Genomic DNA, 25,294 nt, shown 5'->3' with positions numbered 1-25,294 from the left:
GTCATGGTCCTTAAATTTTCAGTGAAAGCAATGAAGCCCCTTTTTTTGTGTAGTTGGTCTATTCCCAGGTGCTTTAATGCAAACTGCCTAACAAATATAAAGATGCAGATTTGTCTTTAGCTAGTTAATTTGCAGGATGATCATCTCAATTCTTACCTATGTTTTCATTCCTTTTTTCCTTCACTGAATCTCTTAACATTATTGTACTCACTAACTCAAAATGATATTTTTTGTTTCTTTCTCTAGTTTGTGACTAAAGGATGTGAGTCAGTGGAGATGACTTTGAGGAGAAATGGGCTTGGACAGCTTGGCTTCCATGTAAACTATGAGGGTATTGTGGCAGATGTGGAACCTTATGGTTATGCCTGGCAGGCAGGATTAAGGCAAGGCAGCCGCCTGGTGGAAATTTGTAAAGTGGCTGTTGCTACCTTAAGCCATGAACAAATGATTGACCTTCTGAGAACATCAGTCACAGTGAAAGTGGTCATTATACCACCCCATGATGATTGTACTCCAAGAAGGTAAGTCAGAGGGAGCAACAGAAAATCCATGGTTTTGTTTTTAGAGAAAAGTTCTTTACATTTCTTTTTAGGAGAATTAATGAATGGAATCAGAAGAATTTGCACAACAGCACTGTAAACACAACTTTGAGAACATACTTATAATAATCATTCATGGTTCCAGAGGTCTCATGATGAAGCTTCCATTATAGAGAGGTGATAGATTTGGGGTGCAAGATATATATAAATATACACACAAATTTATTCTCTACATATTATCTAATACATGTCTATAGTGTGTGTGTGTGTGCACACATGTCATGCATATATGTGCTAAATTTTTTTTTTGCATCTTTTCACTTTTCCCCTCCCAATGGGTTGTAGAATGAGGAGAAAACATAGTTTTCTGTTCATTTTTTTAAATAGATGGGAGATGATACAGATGTTTAATGTTGCATGAACTTTCAGGTGAAATCAGTGTATTATTTTTTTTAATGTTTTAATTTTTTATAAGAGATCTTACAGAGTAATATGCAAATGTTTGTAATGTGGAAACTAAATACATTAGTAAAACTAAAAGTGGAAACAGAGAGAGAGACAGACAAATTCTGGGAAGTCATAGGAACCTCAACAGGTCATTTGACTTCAGTACTTTAAACCAGAGGTGTCAAATTCTCAAGAAGTAGCCTGTAAAACTCCCAAGTGCTACCTGAACTGCATAAAAATAATAGGTCTAGATTCTGCCACTATTCCTGAATATCTGAGCCTAACTTAGCTTTGGCATGAAATACTAGAAACTGAGGGCAGGAGTGATTGGAGTAACTAATTTGAGAGAATTCCCAGGCTTTATGCCTCAGGACTATAAAGTAATTGTTGTAGAGTAGCCTGACCTAATTCATCTTTTAATATTTAGTCTCCTGTGAAATGAGCCATGGATATCATGTACTTTGAATATATAATTTTAAACCATTCAGAATACTGTCAGACTAAAATGAGAGAGAGAGAGAGAGAGAGAGAGAGAGAGAGAGAGAGAGGGAGAGAAAAGAGCTACACTAAATTTATATCCTGTCTAGGTCAACATATAATGACAGGAAGTGAATAGGGTGCTGGGAATTGTAGTTTTGAGGGTAACATTCTAATAACAGTAGTAGTTTATTCACAAGTCTGTACATGAGGGTCTATACGTTTATTTCTACAGAAGAAATCCTTTTGTGCCACCTCACGGTGAGATCACCTATACTTCATTCAATCACGTCATTCACAACAGCATTCCAATTTTCCTTTTTCTCCATAAAACACTAACTCTATATCTGCCTCAAATTTCGATATTAGATAAAGATTTTACTATCAAAGAATTCGTGAGATAAATGAATAGTTTAGTGTTTAAAATACAGGAACCTCTAAGTTCAAATCCTTAAAAATGTAATAGCTGTGTAACCCTATGCAAATTATTTAACCTTGTAAGCTCTACATAAATATTAACATTATTATTCTTTTTTTTTTAACCAAGAATCTAACCACCACTTTGTGTTCCTGACAAGATTTCAATTTGTATTTACCCATCAAATTTTGCTCTAACACGAATTATGTTCTTTTTTTTCAAAATACAGTAATGTTCCATTTATCCAAGGTCATTGGGAACAAAAATGTTGTTAAAGACGTGATTTTCTAAATAAGCAAATTGCGCACTTAAAGTATCATTAATTATTTCCTTTTATTTGTTTTAGTAGAAACTTACCCAAAATCTATTTCATACTTTTATGAAACAGAAGATATTGAGAATTATTGTTAATTTTTAAGAAGTTGCTCTGGGATATTAATAGGGATATTAATTGCTGTACTCTGTTGTAAATATGAAGGCCTCTGCCTAGAAAGCTGGTTTTTTTTTTAAGGCTTAGTGTATATTTTTTAAAAATGTAATTAATTTAAAATATTTTTCCATGGTTAAACGATTCATGTTTTCTTTACCCTCTTCCTTCCCCCCCTTCCCAGAGCAGATGAGCAATTCCACTAAGTTATGTAAAGGATAATTTTAACATTGTGACTTAAAATCCAAAATTTAATTGGTCGCCAGGGAAAATCCCAAATAATAAAATACCCAAGTCAGTTGGAAATTTGTGGTGATTTAATTGATATAGTGGAGGAGATTAAGAAGAAGGAAGAAGGAAAAAAGAGTAGGATTTCTCCTGCCTGACTTGTACTGGGCGGGAAGATTAGGAGATCTAGAAAGTAAGGTTTTGGTGTGTGAAGGAAGAAGGAATCAACCTGAACTCCAAAAGGTCTCAGCCAAGATGCCTGAACCTGAATCTGCTCAAGGGCAAACTCACCACCAAACCCAGACAAATAACTGCCATTACTCCAAGATGTCGGAATGCCTAGCAGGCTGCCAGCCAGAGTCGCCTCTCCAGGAAAAGAGGGATAGAGAGCAAGTGGGTTACCTTATATAGATGGTTTTACGTCACTTTCCTGCATCTCCTCTGTACCAATGATAGCTTAGCTTGACTTAGGACAGCCCAGGGGTCTTTCTGCTGTTTCTGCACATGTCTGATGAAGGGCATTTCCTCAGATAATTAAATCTTTGAGTATGATACAGGCATCCTGACCTTGTTAAACTTGAGTAGGGTGGAGAAATGTATAGTTCCCAAGACTTGATTCTGTTAAACCAAGTATCTCCATTGTTACTAGTCAGGAAATAGCTAAATCAGATCTTCTAAAGTATGGCCTGAGTAGGGTGGAGTAGTTTTAAAATTCACAGTTATACATGTATCATTGTTCAAAACCCAGTTTATATATTATTCATATTTGCAATAGAGTGATCATTTGAAGTCAAAATTCCCAATCCTATCCCTATCAAACCATGTGATCAATCATATGCTTTTCTTCTGCATTTTTGCTCCCACAGTTCTTTTCTCTGGATGTGGATAGTGTTCTTTCTCATAATTCCCTCAGAATTGTCCTGGATCAATGCATTGCTTCTAGTATAGGAAATCTATTACATTTGATTATGCCACAGTGTATCAGTTTCTGTGTACAACATTCTCCTGGTTCTTCTCTTTTTTGCTCTGCATGAATTCCTGGAAGTTTCCAATTCACAAGGAATTCCTCCAGTTAATCATTCCTTTCAGCACAATAGTATTCCATCACCATCAGATACCACAGTTTATTCAGCCATTCCCCAATCAGTGGACAGCCCCTCATTTTCCAATTTTTTCCACTACAAAGAGAGTGGCTATAAATATTTTTGTACACTATCAGTGGTATAGCTGGATCAAAGGGCAGACAGTCTTTTAGTACCCTTTGGGCATAGTTCCAAATTGCCATCCAGAATGGTTGACTCAATTCACAACTCCACCAACAATGCATTAATGTCCCAATTTTGCCGCATCCCCTCCAACATTTATTAATTTTCTTTGCTGTTGTGTTAGCCAATCTGCTAGGTGTGAGTTGGTACCTCAGAGTTGCTTTAATTTGCATTTCTCTAATCAGGAGGGAGTTAGAACACTTTTTTCATGTGCTTATTGATAGTTTTGATTTCATTATATGAATACTGCCTATTCATGTCCCTTGACCATTTGTCAATTGGGGGATGGCTTGATTTTTTTTTTGTATAATTGATTTAGCTGCTTATGGATTTGAGAAATTAGACCTTTGTCAAAAGAGTTTTGTTATGAAAATGATCTCCCAGTTTGTTGCTTTCCTTCTAATTTTGGTTGCATTGGTTTTGTTTGTATAAAACTTTTTTAATTGAATATAATCAAAATTATTCATTTTACATTTTGTAATATTCTCTATTTCTTGCTTGGTCTTAAATTCTTTTCTTTCCCATAGGTCTGATAGGTACTACTCTATGTTCTCCTAATATATTTATAATTTCCCTCTTTATATTTAATTCGTTTACTCATTCTTAATTTGTCCTGGTATAGGGTGTGAATAAGATTGTCATTTTTATTATATTAACTCATCCTACCCATTAACAATTAATGTTTTTACAATTTCCAATAATTTTCCAATTATTTAGATCTAGTTTTCAGTATTTGGAAAGTGTTTTGTAGTTGTGTTCATATAATTCCCATATTTGTACTGGTAATTAGATTCCTAAATATTTTATTATGTCTAGGGAGATTTTAAATGGAATTTCCCTCTCTAACTCATGCTGCTGAGTTGTGTTGTAAATATAAAGAAATACTGATGATTTATGTGGGTTTATTTTGTATCCTGCAATTGTGCTAATGTTGTGGTTTATTTCTACTAGCTTTTTAGTGGGTTTTCTAGGATTCCCTAAGTAGACCATCATATCATCTGCAAAGAGTGATAGCTTGGTCTCCTCATTGCCTACTTTAATCCCTTCAATCTCTTTTTCTCCTCTAATTGCTCCTGCTAGTGTTTCTAGTATAATGTTAAATAATAGAGGTGATAATGGGTATCCTTGCTTCACTCTTGATCACATTTGGAAGGCTTCTAACTTATCCCCATTGCAGATAATGTTTGCTGGTGGTTTTAAATATATACTGTTTATTATTTTAGGAAAGGTCCATCTATTCCTATACTTTCTGGTGTTTTCAATCTGAATGGGTGTTGTATTTTGTCAAATGTTTTACTGCATTTTTTGAGATAATCATGTCATTTTTGTTGGTTTGATTAATGTTATAGTCAATTATGTTGATGTTTTTCCTAATATTAAACCATCTTTGCAGTCCTGGTATAAATCCCACCTGGTCATAATGAATAACCCTCATGATAACTTGCTAGAGTCTTTTTGCTAGTGTTGGCTTTTGTATCTATGTTCATTAAGGAGATTGATCTATAGTTTTCATTCTCTGTTTTTAGTATAACAGGTTTGGGAATCAGTACCATATTTGTGTCATAAAAGGTATTTGGTAAATCTCCTTTTTTGCTTATGTTGTCAAATAGTTTGTATAGTATTGGGATTAGTTGTTCTTTAAATGTTTTATAGAATTCACTTGTGAATCAATCTGGCCCTGGGAGTTTTTTTCTTAGAGATTTCCCTGATAGCTTTTTCAATTTCTTTTTCTAAGACGGGATTGTTTTAAGTATTCTATGTCCTCTTTTGTTAATCTAGGCAGTTTATATTTTTGTAAATATTCACCTATTTCACATAGATTTCCATATTTATTGCCATATAATTTGGCAAAATAGCTCATAATAATTACCTTAATTTCCTCTTCATTAGAGGTCGCCCTTTTCATCTTTAATACTGTTGATTTGATTTTCTTCCTTTTTTTTGTTACATTAACCAATACCTAATTTTATTTTATTTTTACAGAGTATCCCCTCTTAGTCTTATTTAGTGGTTCAATAGTTCTATTTTCAATTTTATTAATTTCTCCTTTGATTTTTGGTATTTCCAATTTAGTTTTTATATGGGGATTTTAAATTTGTTTTCTTTCTAGTTTTTTAATTTGCATGCTCAATTCATTGAACTCTTCACTCTCTGATTTGTTGATATATGCACTCAGAGATATCAGTTTTCCCAAAAAAACTGCTTTGACTGCATCCCATAGATTTTTTCCTCATTGTCATTCTCTTCAATGAAATTAATTATTGTTTCTTGAATTTGTTCTTTGACCCACCAGTTTTGGAGAATTAGATTATTTAGTTTCTAGTTCATTTTAAATTTACCTTTCCATAATCCCTTATTGATTATGATTTTTATTTCATTATGATCAGAAAAAGTTGCATTATTTCTGCTTTCCCTTTATATGTGCCATGGGCTACTGAAAAGAAGGCATATTCCTTTTAATCCCTTTTATTTTTCTCCAGATAACTATTAGCTCTAATTTGTCTAACATTTCATTCACTTCCCTTATTTGGTTCTATTTATCTAGAAGGTTGAATTCCCCCACTAGTATGGTTTTACTACCTATTTCCTCCTTAAGCTCCTTTAGTTCCTCCTTTAGAAATCTGAATGTTGGGGCAGCTGGGGCAGCTGGGTGGCTCAGTGGATTGAGAGCCAGACCTAGAGACGGAAGGTCCTAGGTTCAAATTGGCCTCAGACACATCCTGGCTGTGTGACCCTGGGCAAGTCACTTAACCCCCATTGCCTAGCCCTTACTGCTCTTCTGCCTTGGAATCAATACAGTATTGATTCCAAGAAGGTAAGGGTTTAATTTTAAAAAAAGAAAGAAAAGAAATTTGAATGCTATATTATTTAGTGCATATATGTTGAGTACTGATATTTCTTCATTATACTGCCTTTCATCAAGACATAATTACCATCCCTATCTCTTTTAATCAGTTCTGTTTTTGCTTTAGCTTTGTCTGAGATCATAATTACTACTCCACCTCTTTTGTCTCAGTTATACAGCCCAGTACATTCTGCTCTCCCCTCTTATGTTTACCCTGTGTATGTCTACCTGCCTCGTGTTTTCCTTTTAGACTACTTATGGTAGGATTCTGGTTTATAATCAATTCTTCTTCCTACTTCCTTTTTTTGGGTAAGTTCATCCTATTCACATTCACAGTTAAGATTACTGTCTGTCCATTTTGACTTCCTCCTTTGATCCTGCCTTTTCTCTTGTCCCTCTTACTCACCCCTCCAACTTTTTAGTCAGTCTCCCCAGTTTCCCATCCCTAATGTTACTCCCCTTCCCACACCCCTTCTTTCTTATTATTCCTCTCTTACTATATAGTGCCTTTTAAACGACCCCCCACCAAATCTCCCCAACTTGTATTGCTCCCCTCCCCACCAGTCCATTTATTATCCTTCTATTTTTCTATAGGGTATGATACAATTCTCTGCCCCAGTGTATCTGACTGTTCTTCCCTCTCTGAGCCAATTCCAATGAGCATAAAATTTAAGTATTACCTATTGCCAATCTCTTCCTCCTTTTTCTTGTATTGGTCTTCTCCCCTCCTCCCCCCATGCACTTCTTTCATCTCTTTTCCCATTTCTTTCAGCATTATCCTCTTTTTTATCTCTAGTTTTTTTACATCGTTTTTATATATCCTCCTATTCAGTTTATCACTGTGCTCTCTGAGTATACTTCTTCTAATAACCCTGATGGTAATAATTTTTAAGAGTTACTAATATCATCTTTTCTTATAGGAATACAAATAATTTGAACTTATTGGGTCCCTTAAAAAAAAACCAGGGTTTTTCCCTTTCTTAATTACCTTTTGAAGATTCTCTTGAGTTTTGTGTTGAGGCATCAAATTTTTCTGTTTACGTCAGGTATTTTCTTTAGGAATGCTTGGAAGTCTTCTATTTTATTAAATGACCATACTTTTCCCTGCAAGAGTATAGTCATTTTTGCTCGGTAGTTGATTCTTGGGTTTAGACCCAGTTACACTGGTTTCCAGAATATATTCCATGCCTTCTGTTCCTTCAGTATTAATGCAGTCAGGTCCTGTGTTTTCCTATCTGTGGCTCCATAATATTTGAATGGTTTCTTTTTAGCTACTTGTAGTATCTTTTCCTTGGTCTGGTAGTTCTTGAACTTGGCTATACCATTTCTGGGCATTGTATATTGGGGATTAAATGCAGGAGGTGATCTGTGCATTCTTTCAAACTCCACTTTACTCTCTTTCTCAAGAATATCACAGCAGTTTTCTTGGATAATTTACTAAATAATAATGCCCCGACTTTTTCTTTGGTCATGATATTCAGGTAGTTCAATAGTTCTCAAATTGTCTCTCCTAGATCTATTTTCCAGATCTGTTGTTTTATCAATTAGATGTTTCCTATTTTCCTCATTGTTTTCATTCTTTTGATTTTGCTTCATAGATTCTTGCTGCCTTGTGAAGTCACTCACTAATTGTTAGTTTCTAATTTTTAAATACTGAATTTCATCCCTGACTTTTTTGATCCTCCTTATCCTTTTAATCTGTTTTTCTTTGTAGCTTGTTGATTTTGATTCTGCTTCTGTACTTGATCCCATTCCCTCCCACCTTTTCCAGGAGCCTACCCCTTATAGTTTCCTTTCTTTCTCCCTAATTTTTAACCACTTCATATCCATGGCTTTTTTTTTTGATGCCTATAAACATTCCCAGATCTCCTTCATCGTTAAAGAAAAAAGCCACCACAACAAAAGGTTTCATTCTTCCTTCCATCCCCTCAAATTATTATCTCACTTCCTTTTCACAACCAAACTCTAACAAAAGCTGTCTATGGGAATTGCTGCTACTTTTTTATCTCTCCTTCACCTCTCAATTCCCTCTTTTTAGTTATCACTTCTACCACCATAGTCTAAGCTCTCATCATCTCTTGACTAGAATATCTTTCTAATGGATTTCCCTGCCTCCTGTTCCCCCCACCTCCACCCCAGTCCCAATATAGCTTTCACAACAGCTGCAAAAATTTATATTCCTACAACATACTTCTGGTTTTGTCATTCTCTTGCTGGAGAAGATTCAAGTGGCTCCTCATTGCCTTTAGGATAAAATAGAAACTTCTAAGCTTTGTATTTAAAGTCCTTCATAATTTGACTCTAACCTAATTTTCTAGGCTTGTTATGTGTGTGTGTGTGTGTGTATATATATATATATATATATATTTTTTTTTTCCCCTTTCATATACTCTATGTTCTATCAAAACTGGTCTGGAACTTAACTCACTCTCTCACTCTCCACAGTGCCTCTTCTAAACTTTTTCACCCCTCTTCAAACCTTCTCTGGCTCCTCTTTACCATTCCATCTAAAAACCTTGCTTCACTTTTCACTGAAAATATTGAAGTCATTCACCAATATCTTTTCTTTCCTCCTCATCTCATTTCACTCTGATATCTTCTGCCATTATTTCTTCCTTCACTCTATTTCATGAAGAAATATCTTTTCTCCTTGATAAAACCAGCCTGTGCATTTATAAGTGATGCCATTCCATCCTTTCTTCTCTTTCAGACTCACTGTTCCCTAATTTTGTTTCTTGACTGACATGTTATCTTGTTTTCTTCAGCTGATTGTTTCTTCTATCATCCTCATTCTCCTGCTTATCTTCAGTCTCCTTCTGTCTAACTGCCTCCTTACAGCTTTCCTCTAATCTTAGTACAACTCTGGTCCAGGCCTTTCTCCTTCTAATTGCTCTGCCAGCCAATAATTTCTCTCTTCTCTAGTCCAACCTTAATTCAGCCACCAAAGCACAGGTCTGACCCTACACCCTCATCAATAAACTCAGGTGGGCTCCCTTGCCTATTCAGGATCAAATAATCTTCTATTTAGCTTTAAATGCCCTTTAAAACCACTTTTCAGTCTTCTTATCCTTTGTACATCCCCATCTCTCACATCCTTTATATAAGCTTTCCTCCAGTGACATTGGGCCCACTTTTTTTTTTTCCACAAGATATTCCATCTCCTGACACCAAGTATTTTTATTGGCTGTCTTCTTTCCCTTCCCTGAAATTCTTTCCCTCCTGGCTTCCAGCTCAAATCCCACTTTCTCCAGAAAGCTTTCTCAATTTTTCTTAATTCCTGTTGCTTTCTCTCTTGTACCCAGTTACCTACATGTTGTATCTCCTATTAGATTGTGAGCTCTTCAAGGATAGAAATTTTTTTACCCTTCTTTGCATCCTGTTACAAGGGAATCACTTTAAAAGACTGATATATATTAATTTAAGGTCGCCAAGGAATCAGCAATGTAATTCCTAAATGAAAACTTAAGTCAGCCGTCAATCTTTTATGGAGTTTAATTACAATAGGAGGAAGTAATTAGAGATAGAGAGAGAGAAAAGGGAGAGAAGGAAATAGGGCTTAAATACCCCTTCTTTTAGGCTGGGCCAAAAGGCCCAAGCCCTTAGATAGCTGGGGCAAAGAAAAGAGATCAGTCCCTATTACTCACGTGACCAAAATGGAGAAACAGTCTCAGAGGCCCCCACCTTCAGCTTCCTTCAGCGCAAGCTTCTCAGAGCCCACACGAACCACACCGACCCACTACTCAACCCTCCTCCTCCAGTCTTCAGACCCTCCTATCTTTCAGGAAACCATCCAAGTTCCTCCCCTCAGTTCTCCCATCTACCAATCACTGTTCATCAATTTCCCTGTGCCAATGGAGGCTCTAGCTTAACCCAGGACCGCCTAGAGGTTTCTGGCTTTTGCACATGTCTGTTGAAGGTCATATTTTCAAATGATTAAATCTTTGCTCCTTTGCTACAGCCCTTTCTAAATCCTGTTAACCTGAGTAGGGTAGAGATTGGAATAATTAAATTTTGATCTAGGCTGCAGCCCTTACTCAATCCTGTTAGGACTGAATAGGGTGGAGATTTATTACAAGTATCTCCATTGTATCAATTCTAAAATCAATCATGACTCAAAGAAATTCCTGTTCTATGCTTAAGCATAGGTCAAAGTCCTTTCCATTGTTCAGCAAAAGGTTTCTGTCCTAAAGTAATCTTAAGAAGGGAAGAGAAGGAACCTCCCATGCCAATGGGGTTCCCATTCCAATAGACTATCAGTAAGAAATTTTCCAAGTATGAAATATCCCAATGGTGAAATTTCCAACATTTATAAGTCTAAGGAATTTTGAGGTTTACAATCCCCAGTTCCTCACACAGAGTAGGCATATAATAAATGCTTACTGACTGACTATTATTCCCTATACTTGGCATTCCACCTGTGTGCTTTTGCAAAAATTATTCCACGTTCTCCTTCCTTACCTCCCTCTCTTGGAATCCCTGCTTCTTCAAGGCACAGTTTAAGCACCTCTTCCTCCAAGAAGCCTTTGGAAATTACCTGCTGAGAATTAATATGTATTTATTTCAAGTAAATCCTCTATTTACTTATGAGTGTATATCTTGTCTTCCCCCTAGTGAGATGTAGGCTTCATATCCCTATTTCCTAGTACAAGACAGGTAACTGATAGAATAAGAAATTTAGAGCTATAAAGGATTTTGAGAGTTTATATACTTTTACTCTCATTTTAAAGAGAAGGAAACAATGTTTTTTGAGTGCTATTGTAAAATAAAATATTTCAAGTTTTAGTTGAACTATGTTCAATACATGCCCATTGAATAAGTTTTATCTTACATTAATAACTTATTTTACTTTGATATTTACAATTTTTTTTTCCTTGTTCATTCTCCATCTTTGTCTTGACATTTTTAAAGTTTTTTTTTTAATTATCTTTTGAAATAAGGTTTAGGTGTCTTCAGAACTGAAAACAGATATTGAGAAATTATCCAGTTCTAGAGTTGTTACCCAAAACTAGAGTAATTTGGGGTCCTCAAAATCAGAGCAGAAAGCATTGAAACTAGAAGGAATATAGATAACCGGGGTAGCAGCAATATCAGGTACACACTGACATCATGGTAAGCAGGATTTAGAGATGAAATTTTTTTTGACACAAGTACTTGATGTGGAAATTAGCTTTTCCTTACATGTAGAAACTAAGCCAAATTATTTTTTAACAACTTCCCAACAATAGCATTCATAGACTAAATTCATTAGGCCCAACAAAGCAAGCATCAAAGTTAAAACTTAGGGCTGAAAAATCTAATTGTTGTCTATTGGAAAAGGAACCAGGAATCATCTGTTCCCTCACATAGCCACCTCTGGGCATCAGGGCAGATGGCCTCCCCTTTCAGGGCCAGAGCATCATATCTGCAAAAAAGGGATAATAGTAGCATAGAAATAGCTTTCAGACTTTCTTACTAAGTGTGAAATGATGTTACTGCCTTTGGAGGACCTGATAGCTGTGCTATCCCTTCTTCCCTTCAGATATTACTTCAAATGGAATAGCTGAGGCATTAACACTTTGCTTCATTTTTTTTTTAAGCAAAATAGGATAATCCTCTTCTGTCATATCTCTCCTCCTCTGCACTTCACACCCCCGCTGCTATTTTCCTAGCAACTAATTACTCTGTTCTTTGACTAGTTGCTTCTCTTTTCTTTCTTTTGTCAGCTATCATTGCTATTGCAGAATGAAACTATATAGTTACTCAGCAGTCCCACTATCCCAATATTTTGAAGATCGTCGATCTCTGGAACAGATTTATAGACATTAATTTTAATGATTCTGTTGATAATCATTAAAAACAACTCTTCATTCAAGACCAGGAATTATAAAGAATATATACAGTGTCAAGGACTTTGTTAAAGAATTGTGTTATCAGAGGAGATGAGCTAATGGAGTATATTTTCCTTGGGACAGTAAGAGAAAACAAGGAAGAGCCCTAGTACATTGTTGAGGATGGAGGAACTCATGGTTGCCAATATATGAAAAAACATAGATGAGAAAATGAGCAAGCAAGATCATGATGCCTCATTGAAGGGATGATTCATATTAATTAAATCAAAGGTTCGTTTGAATACTTGACTGTTATGAGTAAGTTGAGTCAAAATGAGAATTTCCAATAGCCAGTTATTTTTTTTTAAATAGATCTAGAACATATATTCTTCTGTATGTTCAGTATAGGACATCTCATCCCCTTCATCCTTGTGAAAAGGCTCCAGAGAGGCCCACAAATAAGGAAATGCTGGAGATTACTGTCTACTTTTTCAAATTTTCCCATTTTTTAGTGCATAAAGGAGAGGGCCTCAATTGGGTAAAAGCAGGTTTGAATGCTTTTTGTGTGCATAGGAATAGAGGTGGAAGGTAAAATAACTGAGTCTGAAGAACATCCGACCTGAGGACTTTGTATTTTGTCCTGAAGGCATTTAGGGAGCAGCAGAAAGTTCTTCAGCTTGAAAAGTAATATAGTCAAACTTGTGCTTCTTTTTGGTAGCTTTGTGGAGGATGGATTGGCGACAACAGAGACTTGACATGCAGAAGCATTCTGTTAGGAGGAGTTACAGTAATCTGGGGGAGAAACTTTGTAAACCAATTAGAATGGAGAGAGAGGGATAAATGTAAAATGTGTTGTAAAGTAGCATATCAAGACTTAGTAAATGATTGCATGTGAAGTTTAAGAATGATGCCAGAAATAAAGTGGAAGAATTCCATGTGAACTGGAACAACCTCCAGGAAGTGATGCAGAATGAAAGAAGCAGAACCAGGAGAACGTTGTACACAGAGACTGACACATTGTGGTACAATCGAAGGTAATGGACTTCTCCATTAGTGGCAATGCAGAGATCCTGAACAACTTGGAGGAATCTATGAGAAAAACCACTATCCACATTCAGAGGAAGAACTGTGGGAGTAAAAACACTGAAGAAAAACAACTGCTTGAATACATGGATCGAGGGGATATGGTTGGGGATGTAGACTCTAAATGAACATCCTAGTGCAAACATCAACAACATGTTAATAGGTTCTGATCAAGGACACATGTAAAACCTAATGGAATTGCGTGTTGGCTGGGAGAAGGTGGGTGGAGGGGAGGGAGGGAAATAATGTGATTCTTATAACCAAGTAATAATGTTCTAAATTGACTGAATAAATTAATTTTTAAAAGGGCGGGGGGGGAATATTCACGTGCTCTTTGTGATGGCAAACAATTGGAAAATGAGGGGATGCCCTTCAATTGGGGAATGGCTGAACAAACTGTGGTATCTGTTGGTGATGGAATACTATTGTGCTCAAAGGAATAATGAGCTGGGGAATTCCATGTGAATTGGAATGACCTCCAGGAACTGATGCAGAGTGAAAGGAGCAAAACCAGGAAACACAGAGACTAATACATTGTGGTACAATCAAATGTAATGGACTTCTCTACAAGTAGCAATGCCATGATTCAGGGCAATTCTGAGAGACTTATGAGAAAGAATGCCATCCACATCCAGAGGAAAATCTGTAGAAGTAGAAACACAGAAGAAAAACAACTGCTTGATCACATGTGTCAATGGGGATATGTTTGGGGTTATAAATCCTAAATGATCACCCTTGTGCAAATATTAATAATATGGAAATAGGTCTTGACCAAAGATGCATGTAAAGCCCAGTGGAATTATGTATCAGCTATGGGAGGGTAGTGGGAAGAGGGAAGAGAAAGAACATAAATCACATAACTATGGAAAATTTTTCTTAATTAATCAATTAAATAAAATTAAAAAAATAAAATAACGAAAAAAGAATGATGCCAAAGATTCAAATCTGGGGCCATTGGAATAAAGAGTGTTGTCCTCAACTAAAATAAGAAATTTTGAAAAGTAGAATACATTTCTTACTAGCCGCATTTCCCTAGTCAAGTCATTTTAAACTTCCCTGGTCTTCTTTTTCCTTATATATAAAAAATGGAATAGTAATATTTGTACAAGCTACTCCACAAGGTTATGCGGAAGGCACTTAGATTGCAAAGTACTGCTTAAATGTAAGGTTTTTGTTTTTCTTTTTTTCCATTATTATCACAAGAAGGGCATCCTATCTTCATAGGCTAGGAGTAACCTTTAAGAGATCTACTCCAATCATCTAATTCTACAGGTGTTAAAACTGTAACCCTGCTATTATTTTTAACAAGTCAGACTTCAGCAACTTAACATTTATGTTCCTTATTGTGGGTACCTTAAAGTCTACATATGTGGTTGAGACCATCCTCTGATGTCTAGTGTTTTGTGGTTGCCATTGCAGCTTTTGGATTTATTCCAGAATCTCACATCATTGCTCATTTATCTCATTTTCATTCATAGCTTCCCAACTGGTCCTTCTTATACATGCCATTTTTAATAAGTAAGCTACCTTGAAATAATATGCAACTTCCCACATCACAAATAGTATTAATATAAATATCTTAGATCCTATCATTAGAAAGTTCTCCAGACTGACTACAGCTTAATTCTTCTATAGTCCTCTCTTTTTCTATATATTTTAGCCACTTTTGACTGCTTTCTGTTCTTCAGTCTTATTCTAGCTTCCTTTATTTGTGCCAGACATCCCTCATTCTAGGGACACAATTTTTTGTTATTGATTTAGTTGCTGAAATCCTTTATTTCCTTTAAAGCTCAAGTCAAGTAGCCTTTCTTCCATAGAACTTTCTCATCGTGCTCTTGCCCCTTCCTAGCTAAAAATGTTCTCTCCTCATATTATTCAAAGCGTTTTTTCAACAGTCCTCCTTTATCCTTAACATAGCAACATATTTGGGACAGCTAGGTGGCTCAGTAGATGGAGAACCAGTCTAGAAATGGGAGGTCCTGGGTTTAAAGCTGCCCTCAGATACTTCCTAACTATGTGATCCTGGGCAAGTCACATACTGCTCTTCTGCCTTAGAATCAGTATTGATTCTTAGATGAAAGGTAAAGTTTTAAAAACAAAAACATAGCAACGTGATATAATTAAATGATACTGGACTTGAAAGCAGAAGAGATCTGGATTACAGCTTCACCTCTGCTGCTTATGAGCTGAACCATATTTCCTCATCTGTTGAGGATGATATTCATGCCACGACCTCAGAGGATTGTAAAGAAAGCAGAATGTAAACAGTAAAATACTTCATAATATAATACCCTTTCTTCCTGACATGTCTACTATCTTTAGAATGTAAACCTCTGCTTCTTGAAGGTCCAATAGTTCTTCATCTTTGTATCTTCAGCATTTAGCAGTGCCTTGCATATAGTGGACCTTTAACAATTCATTGAATTGCTTTGAATGTTAGTTGACATAGTCAAGTTTTTAGCCAGATTATAAGCCCTGATTATTTCCATTTTATTCAAAAAGAAGTAGATATTAGAGTTAATTATCCTAAATTGAGGCTATTCAACATCAGAGATAGAACAAGAAGGGATATTTTTTTTTCTGCATCTTTACAGCCCTCCTCCACTACTTGACCAAACCTTTCTTCTATCCAGTAAGCATAGTCAGAAAAAGTAAATCAACACATTGGCCATGTACAAATGCATATAGTCCATTTCCTTTCTACATGAAAGTGTTAGTAACTTATTTTAAAAATACACAGTAGAAAGCAAAAATATACTCAGAACGGTGGCCCTGTGTGACAGTTTTGTTACTGCCGTGTTAATTTGATGTACCCTTAAAAAACATACTACAGAAGCTCACAGTTTCATATACAATCTTTTGTAGTTCTCATTTGCATATAGTTTTTCATGTTTGTTAAGTTCATAATAAAGTACAATGGAAAACATTCAGATTTAATTTCCCAAAGCTGTAATTTTTAAGAGAAAACTAATCTATTTACTCATTCGGTAGAGAAAAAGTATAAGAATTAAAATTAGTGTCAATTTAAAAATATATATTTAATGGATTTATTAATTATTATTAGAAATCAAGGAATAAAGAGGATACAAAATAAAGACCATGTGCCCATGGCTGATCAGCCATTTAAAAATCCCTACTCACTGCCTTCTCACTTGCTGCACGCCCGAGAGAGAGAACAGGATTGCCCACTCAATATTTATCCCTTGTCTACATGAAGTACGTAATGACAGGAAGTCAGTGGTTTCCTGGGAAATGTAGTTCTTTTTTAGGGTAACAGATTTTCAATTATACAGAAGGAAGGCAGAAGATGATTTTCCACATTAATTTTTTTTCCCAAATAGATATTTTCCTGGGTTGTTTTTAATTCATGTTTTTTTAAGTTTCATTTCTGAATATGTAGTTCTATATCACCTTTGTTGACTCATCATCCATATTGTGCCCTTCACCGGATTTCTAACCCAAAGGCTATTTCCTGGGTCCACCTCATTGCTCTACAATCTTATCTAAAATTTTCATCAGCTATTTCAGCCAGAGTTACCACCATTCTTTTAGTTGTTCAGATTGATAGCCTTCGTGTTATTGTTGACCTCACTTTCCTTCACCTCATATTATTTAGTCGTCAATCTGGACTTTTCTACCTCAAGAAACCTCTCTTTTAGTCAATTCTCTTCTCTCTATTCATGCGATAAACACTCAAGTTTTAACTCTCATAACCTCTCATTTAGACTATTACAGTACCCTCATATTTAGTCTCCTAACTTCAGGTCTTGCCCTGTCCCATTCCATTTTCTTCACAGCTGCTAAAGTCTATCTGTCAGCTAGTGTTTTGTTTTGTTTTTTAACCTTTACCTTCCATCTTATAATGAATACTGTGTATTTGTTCCCAAGGCAGAAGAGTGACTAAGGACTAGGCAATGTGGGTTGCCCATGGTCATACAACTAGGAAGTGTCTGAGGCCATATTTGATTCCAGGACCTTTTGCTTTCAATCCATTGAGCCACCTTCAGCTAGTACTTCTTCAGTGCCTGCTGTGTGCCGGGCCATGTGATAAGTACTGGGAATGTAAAGATAGACCAAAAAATGTCTACTCTTAAGATTGTCACAGCCAAATGGGAAATCAACATACAAAAAACTTTACTAACAAGATATATACAGTCAGGATGGATAAGGGATCATATTAGAGGGGAAAACTCTTAGATTCAAGAGGACAGTAAAAGACATTTTGCAGAAAGTAAGACTAACTGAGGCCTAAAGGAAAGAAGGAAAACATAGAAATGAGAAGGGACAACATTTTGGACCTTCAGGACAGCTAGTAACATTGCATCAAATCAGAAGGAATGATAGTTAGGCTATGGCCAGTGGATTATGGAATATGTGGAAAGGAGAAAGGTTCTGGAAGCCTGCAGAAGGGCTAGCTCATAAAAGATCTTGACAGTCAAACAGAAACTTTTGCATTTGACCCTAGAGATAATGAGGTCTAATAATAGTCTAAAACTGGGGTTTATAGTCATGAAGGGGTAAATGGTCAGACATGTTTTAGAAAGATCAACTTGACAGTCAGGTGGTGGATGGATTGGAATTGGGATAACCTTTGAGACATATACCAACAGGTAGGCTAATACAGTAGTCTAGGTGACTGATGCTGAGGGCTTGGTGACCCAGGCTGGTGACTGTGTCAGAGAAGGAAATCTATGCACGAGAAATTACAACAGTAAGACTGACAGGACTTGATTAATGATTGAATATGAAGGGTGAGAGAATAAGTAGAAGATGACATTAAGATTTTAAGCCTGTGTTGCTGAGAAACTAATGGTACTCTTTAAAGGAATAGGAAGTTAGGAAGAAGAGAGTGATTGGGAGGAAAAATAATGAATTTAGTTTGGACATATTGAGTTTAAGATGACTTTTGTCACAGTTGGAAATGTGCTGCTGATGGTTAGCAGAGAGATTAGACCCAGACAACTGATTTTTCTGTTACAACTGATTGTATTACTCATTAAACTTCAGGGGTTGCTTGTTACATTTAGGGTAAAATATTAACTTTTTGTTCATAACTGTTTGTTTTTAAAAGAAATTCTTATTTTTTGTCTTAGAACTCATACTAAGTATTGATTCCAAGGCAGAAGAGTGGTGAGAGTCTTGCCTGTGATCTGTAATCTCACATTTTGGAAGTAGATTGAACCCAGGCTCTCTTGTGTCTAAGACCTGGCTTTCATCGAGTCACCCAGCTGCCTCTCTTTTTGTTTTTTAAAACCAACCACAATCTGCCTACAGCCTACCTTTCTGATTTTGTTGTATGTTACTCCTCATACCCAGGCTTTGCAAGCTATATTGACCATCTTGGTGTTCCTCACATATGCATTCCATCGTTATAACTTTGTACTGACAGCCTCTCATTCCCCAAATGTATACCCTCTTCACCTCTACCACTTGGAATCCTTTAACTTCGGTGCCCAGATGAAAGGCCTGTCCAGCTTGTTCTAATTCCCTTTAACTATAAATACCCCATCCCTCCATTTCCCCCTCCCCACCCAAAAGAAATGCAAAATTTTATGTGTGTGTGTCTGTGTGTCTGTTTTCTAAGTGTCTCTTGCCAAGTATATAGGAGCTTCTGAAGATAGGGACTCTTGCACTTTTATCATTTTGTTCCTAATATCTAGGACTGTGCTTAGCCTATAATGAGTGCTTAGATATTTGATGACTAATGGATGGATACAGAAAGATAGATATACTTCTGTTATTTTAGTATATAATATCTTCCTTCCTTTGGCCTCTTTGTGGTATTTGCCTAGCAGGTTTCATTGCATTTAATAGGTGGTAGCGGTGTTTTATCAAGTAATAATAAGTAATTAAAAAAAAAGGCATTAATCTGTTTTTCCATATATTTTTATCTTAGGAGCTGCTCTGAAACATACCGCATGCCAGTGATGGACTACAAAATGAATGAAGGGGTTTCCTATGAATTCAAGTTCCCTTTCCGAAATAACAACAAATGGCAGAGAAATGCCAACAAAGGGCAAGGACCTCATGGGTCCCAAGTACCCTCCCAGGTTCAGAGTCCAGTGATTTCTCGAATGACTGCTGGAAAAGGAGATGGAAAGATGCAGCCTCCAGAACGAGCTGCTAATATTCCTCGAAGCATCTCTAGTGATGGTCGCCCCCTGGAAAGGAGGTACTATATTCTTTAGAGGTTAAATTTCTTCTTTATGTGGGAGTTATTTCAGCCTTTGGGGAAGGAAGAGAAATATAGGGGGAGGTATAGGAAATAAATGTAAGATTCATTTTTTTAAGAAGTTTACATTTCAGTCTGCACCCAAGATTCACATAAAAATAAAAAGCAAAACATAACAGGCATTCATATATTTTAATTATTTGAACCTTTATAATAAAAATTGGAAATTAGACAAACTATCCATAAGGAAATAACTTTCATACTGTCATTTTCTAAAATCATGATTTGAATAAAGTATGATTGCAGCTCAAGGAATACCTTGGGCTCCCCCAAAATGGAAATTTCTACATTGTTATTTAATTTCCCTATGGTGCTTTTTTCAAAATCAACCTTGCAAAACTAGTAGCCCTCTCCATCAAAGCTTGGCAAACATTTTAAGGAGATGGTTATCATCTGTAACACTATTCATTCAGGGGAATCACTAATGTAGATTCTAGCAACAGGAAGCAGGTTTTTGGTTGAGTAGCTTGTTATGGTAAAAATCACCTTTAAAGGTTGTTAAAATATTAATTCATGGTCGCCAGGGAATTCAGCTATGTAATTCCCTAAATGAAACACTCAAGTCAGAACGGAGTTTATGTTGGTTTAATCACAATGGGAGTAAGAAAAGGGGAGAGGGAGAGGAGAGAAGAGAAAAGGGAAAGGGGTTAACTCAATCTCTGGCCAAGCCAGAGGGAGATTAGGCTCAAAGGGCCATGGTAGAGAAGGAACTCAGTCCTTGACTCACATGAGTGATCTGAAGGGAAGCTGTCTGCGGTCCTCCTCCCTTCTCAAGCTCCTAGCAGGAACTCCTGTCTCGCCCTGTCCACAGGAAATGAGCGAATTCCAGAGGCTGTTCCCTACCTCACTTTCTGTGTCTCACAAGTGCCAATGATGGCTCTAGCTTGACCTAGGACTGCCCAGAGGTCTGTCCTTTTTTGCACATGTCTGTTGAGGGCCATATTCTCAAATAATTAAATCTTGAGCTTTTTGCTGCAGCTCTTCCTAATCTCTACCTGAGTAGGGTGGAGATTGCAGTTTCCAAGACCTGACTCTGTTACTCCAAGTATCTCCATTGTCATTGATCAGGAAATAGCTAAACCCCATCTTCCAAAGAATGGTCTGAACAGGGTGGAGTAGTTTTGAAATTCACAAGCTGTGTTCCTGTCACTTGGTTAATAAAGAGGTAAAAAGAAGGAAGCCAACCAGTACATTATACCACATGCTTTTCATTGCTTTGAAGGTGGGAGAGAATTATGGACAAGACTTCACTTGGAGAATATGTTAAAAAAATCAGTGAAGGGGAAAGGGATTAAGGGATAAAGGCAAGAAATAAACTTTATGTTGAGATAATGAAGTTTGCAGCTTTACTTTGGTACTTTGGTTTGTGATAAATGATCAGATTTCCTTGGGTCCAAAAAAAAAAAAGTGTTTCACTTTGTTTTTCCTGGCATTCACAGTGGAGCATATTGCAGCATTTTGTCTTAAAGTAGCTAGACTTTTTATTTGGCTGATGGAGGCAAAGCAACTGTGTGTATAATTTAGCTTTTCTCTATTCTCTCCAGCACAGAGTCAATCTTTTTATGTGAACATTATTTAAACTGAAATCATTTATATCAAAATAGAAATGAGTTTGTACTTAAAAAATTTTAAATAGACAAATACTATATAAACTTATGTCTGTGAGGGAAAGTGCACATTTGAATGATTTTTTCCAAAGGGAATCACCACTACAGTTGCAGTCTCTTCTCTGACATTCTATAGGCATTTTGCCCATACATACATACAGCCAAGGTACATTTTTCCCCTCACTGACACTGCCCCTTTGTGGCTTCTTCCATGCCTATATAAAAGCCTCTGATTGCTAAAGAACATATTTAATATAATGATGAGTTAAATACTTAACAGCTAAAGTATGCTTTTTAGGTACTTAACTAATTAATGACACGATGGTGCCATGTAAATTCAATTCATATGTTACCTTAGTGGGTTGTGTATTGTTTGTTTTTACTGTACCTGACTTATTCCCCAAAAATGATTCACTTAAAGAATCTAGCTAATTTGCTCACCAATATATCCCTCCTGTAGCATCACTGTATTTCCATTTGCTAATTCTTGCTATTTTAGTTCAATTTTTTTAACTCAAGAAATCACTGAAAAACAAACAAAAAGAAATCACTGAGTTGGTCTTTTGTCCTAAATGTTCTAAATTTACTTTTTGAGATATATATTAACTATAATTTATTATTTGATCTAGATTCTCATAGATTAGGAAATAATTTTTCATAATACTGATAAGCATTCTTTAATGCTAGGCACCTTTTTTGAAACAAAGCAGTAAGCTTTCTAATTCTATGTTTGTCTTCTATCTTTAAAAAAAAGTTCCTTCTATGGAATATTGAATTAGATTTTTTAAAAAATTTTTACCATTTGTTTTAGAATTGATACTAAGTATTGGGGTTTTTTGGATTTTGGGGTTTTTTTTAAACCCTTATCTTCTGTCTTGAAATCAATACTGAGTATTGGTTCCAAGGCAGAAGAGTGGTAAGGGCTAGGCAATGGGGGTTAAGTGACTTGCCCAGGGTCACACAGCTGGGAAGTGTCTTGAGGCAACATTTGAACTCAGGATCTCCTGTCTCTAGTCCTGGCTCTCAATCCACTGAGCTACCCAGCTGCCCCCTAAGTATTGGTTTTAAGACAGAAGTTAAGCATAAGGGCTAGGCAGTTAAGAGAATTGCCCAGGGTCACATATCCAGGAAGTATCTGAGGCCAGATTTGAATACAGGGCCTCCCAATTTCCAGACTGGGGGTTTTATCTACCATGTTACCTAACTGCCCCCTTTGAATTTAATTTCTGCTGAAGATACAAAAGCCAGTTATTGAATACATTACCTCTTATTGGTAAAAATATTTTGAATGAATATTCTAGGATTTTGTATCATAGAAGTCAAACCTCAGAGGCCATTAAGTCCTCCCTCCTCACAGATAAATAAACCAACCCTGGGCAGCCTAACTATGTGACTGACTGAGGTTCCAGGTGTAATCAGTCTCAGAAGTGGGATTTGAGCCTCAGTTCTTGACCTCCAGAGCCAGTCTTCTTTACACCATACGCTTTCCACTTTGGCTACTTTTAGTCCTAGAGAAGTGTAATCCCATTAGTAACATACCAGATTTTCTAAATTGTAAGCTTCTCCCTTCTCCCTACATTAATGTAGATATGCTCTCTAGGAACACGGACTTCAGCCCTTCCAAGCCTCTGTGTGGTTGTGGGGACAAAAAAGGGCTTGGGTGTGAACCTTCTGAGGAGTCTCTGAATGTGGCCAGATGGGTCTTCAGCCAGACAGTGTGAGGAAGCATGAGGAAGGGACACTCACAGCTGAAATTGCACAGCTAGCACCTTGCAGAGCCTCTATGATAAAGCTTTGGAATAAGAGCTTAGCAGAAGCCTTCTTTCTTTCTACATAAGTTGCACTAAGCAGTGACTCTTGGTTTACACCAAGAGATGGAATGTTCCAAGTTGGCAGGAGTAGGGTGACCAGTGGACTGAAAGCAACTTGGCCTCCTGCATTTCATACTAAAAGCTTTCTGTTTCTAGAAGTCCTTTGAGGCGGGAGAAAGGCCAATCAGCTATTAAAATGAAAGTTGTTTTTGATGGAGCGGCTGCAGCATGGAGCCAACATGGCAGTGAAAAGGCAGAGGCTCTCCTAAGCCCTCTTAAATTTCCCTCCAAACAACTTTAATGCCTCCAAATGAATTCTCATGTGACAGAATCCACAGAAGGATGGGGATGAGACCATTTCCCTGCCAGAGCTAACTTAAATGGTTGGTAGGAAGACTCTGACTCACCAGGATGAAAGTGGTTCGAGGTCCAGCAGGCCATGCCAGAGTAGACCTCCCCTTGGCAAGCCAGCAAGCAGGCATTGGGAGCAGCTGAATGGGCAGCTGCAGCTTCTAGAGCTCTTAGCCTACCACCAGAAAGGGAGTCAGGCACTGGATCAGAAGGAGAGTATAGGGGACCTTTGCTGGCCCTAGGACTCGGTTGCATTGCACATACACAGATCTGTGTCACAATCATAGGTGGCAGTGCATTTGCACACTAGAGCATTTTGCAATGGTGGAGAAAAAGGTTGGGTGCCTAAGGCAGTTTCTGTGAGCTTTTTTGGCTATTTGTTATAGCTATTGTTTTATTTCTTTTAAATATTTAAGATATAAAAAGAGTCAATTTCTATTTTATTTTGTATTAATTACATATTTTACAGAGCCACCAGCTTTAGATAGGTTGACTTGGAGTTGTATTTGTACATAATATTATCTCATCTTTATTCTTTCTTCCACTCTAATGTTAATTCCAATCTTTGCTCTGTTTAGTTGACTATATAAAGATAATAGTGAAATAGCCTCAATAAGCCAGTAGCCATTGAAACAATCTGATAATAGTTTTTTTTTAAACACAAGAAAATATAGATCTGTGGAACAAATTAAAGAATACCCGTTATTTGGTAAAGCCAAGAACATAAATTCCTGGGAAAAGAACTCCATAGTTGAGAAGAGCTGCTGGAAAAACTGGGAAGCAATTTGGCAAGAATTAGCTTCAGACCAACATTATATGCCATGTTAAAATAAGTTAAAAATGGATATGTGACTTGAATTTCACCAGTGAAAAATGAGAAGAAAAGATCAGGTGCCTTTAAAACAATAACAACAACAGCAACAAAAATCCAACTGTTTTGAGATGGAGAATTTTTGAACAAGGCATAGAGTATAAAGGAGATCACAAAAGGCAAAGTAAATAATTTGGGCACAAATTAAAATAGCATAGATAAAATCAGAAGGAAAATTATAAAGGAAATATTGGCAATATATATCATCTCCCAGAAAATCACCAGTCACCAGTAAATCCAAAGTATATTAGAAAGGAACATCAACAGCCATTTCCCAATAGATAAGTGGCCAGAAGAAAGAAGCAGAGGAAGACAGAGAAAGAGACACACATCTCCTCTTCAGTACAAATGTCTCAAAGGATTTCCAAATTATAAACGAACACATGAAAACATGCTCTAAAATACTCATAGTAAGAGAATTGTAAATTAAAATAACTACTGGGTTTTAGGAGAATATCCTAGTTCCATAATCATTTCAAATTGAGTATTATTTTGTTAGGTATGAATTTCACAATTGCCAAGCAAGTGACCTGTTATAATGGAAAGAGCACTGGCTATAGACACAACACATCAGACCCCGTTTTGCCTTCTACTTTCCATTTGTGATCTTGGACAAATCTTTTAAATTCCCTGGACCTTAGTTTCCTCATGTGTAAACTGGGACTCAGATAAAAAAAGTTCTAAATCTGTGATTCTATGATCCCTTAGACAAAACTTCGTGTTAAAAAAGAATCCATTTGAGGGAGCTGCTGGGTAGCTCAGTGGAGTGAGAGCCAGGCCTAGAGAAGGGAGGTCCTAGGTTCAAACCTGGCCTCGGACACTTCCCAGCTGTGTGACCCTGGGCAAGTCACTTTGCCTAGCCCTTTACCACCCTTCTGCCTTGGAA

The 25,294-nt window shown here is 36.6% G+C and overlaps 1 protein-coding gene and 1 long non-coding RNA gene across 51 annotated transcripts in view; both read left to right on the top strand.

Annotated features, from left to right (window-relative positions):
• Positions 1-25,294, top strand: part of SIPA1L1 (signal induced proliferation associated 1 like 1) — a 368,156-nt gene that overhangs the window by 276,613 nt on the left and 66,249 nt on the right. For all 50 annotated transcript variants that reach the window (XM_016423170.2, XM_056810730.1, XM_056810732.1 and 47 more), the window contains 2 exons: positions 247-521; positions 19,433-19,708. In XM_016423170.2, the coding sequence (XP_016278656.1) occupies positions 247-521; positions 19,433-19,708 (551 nt within the window). The remainder of the gene's footprint in view (positions 1-246; positions 522-19,432; positions 19,709-25,294) is intronic.
• On the top strand, positions 5,642-12,816 carry LOC103102173 (uncharacterized). Its single transcript, XR_457369.3, has 2 exons — positions 5,642-6,955; positions 12,349-12,816. It is a non-coding gene; the product is annotated as an uncharacterized LOC103102173 (long non-coding RNA).

This window comes from Monodelphis domestica, chromosome 1, assembly GCF_027887165.1.
Source record: "Monodelphis domestica isolate mMonDom1 chromosome 1, mMonDom1.pri, whole genome shotgun sequence".
NCBI classification, from domain to species: Eukaryota; Metazoa; Chordata; class Mammalia; order Didelphimorphia; family Didelphidae; genus Monodelphis; species Monodelphis domestica.
This window is presented reverse-complemented; position numbering and strand designations above follow the sequence as displayed.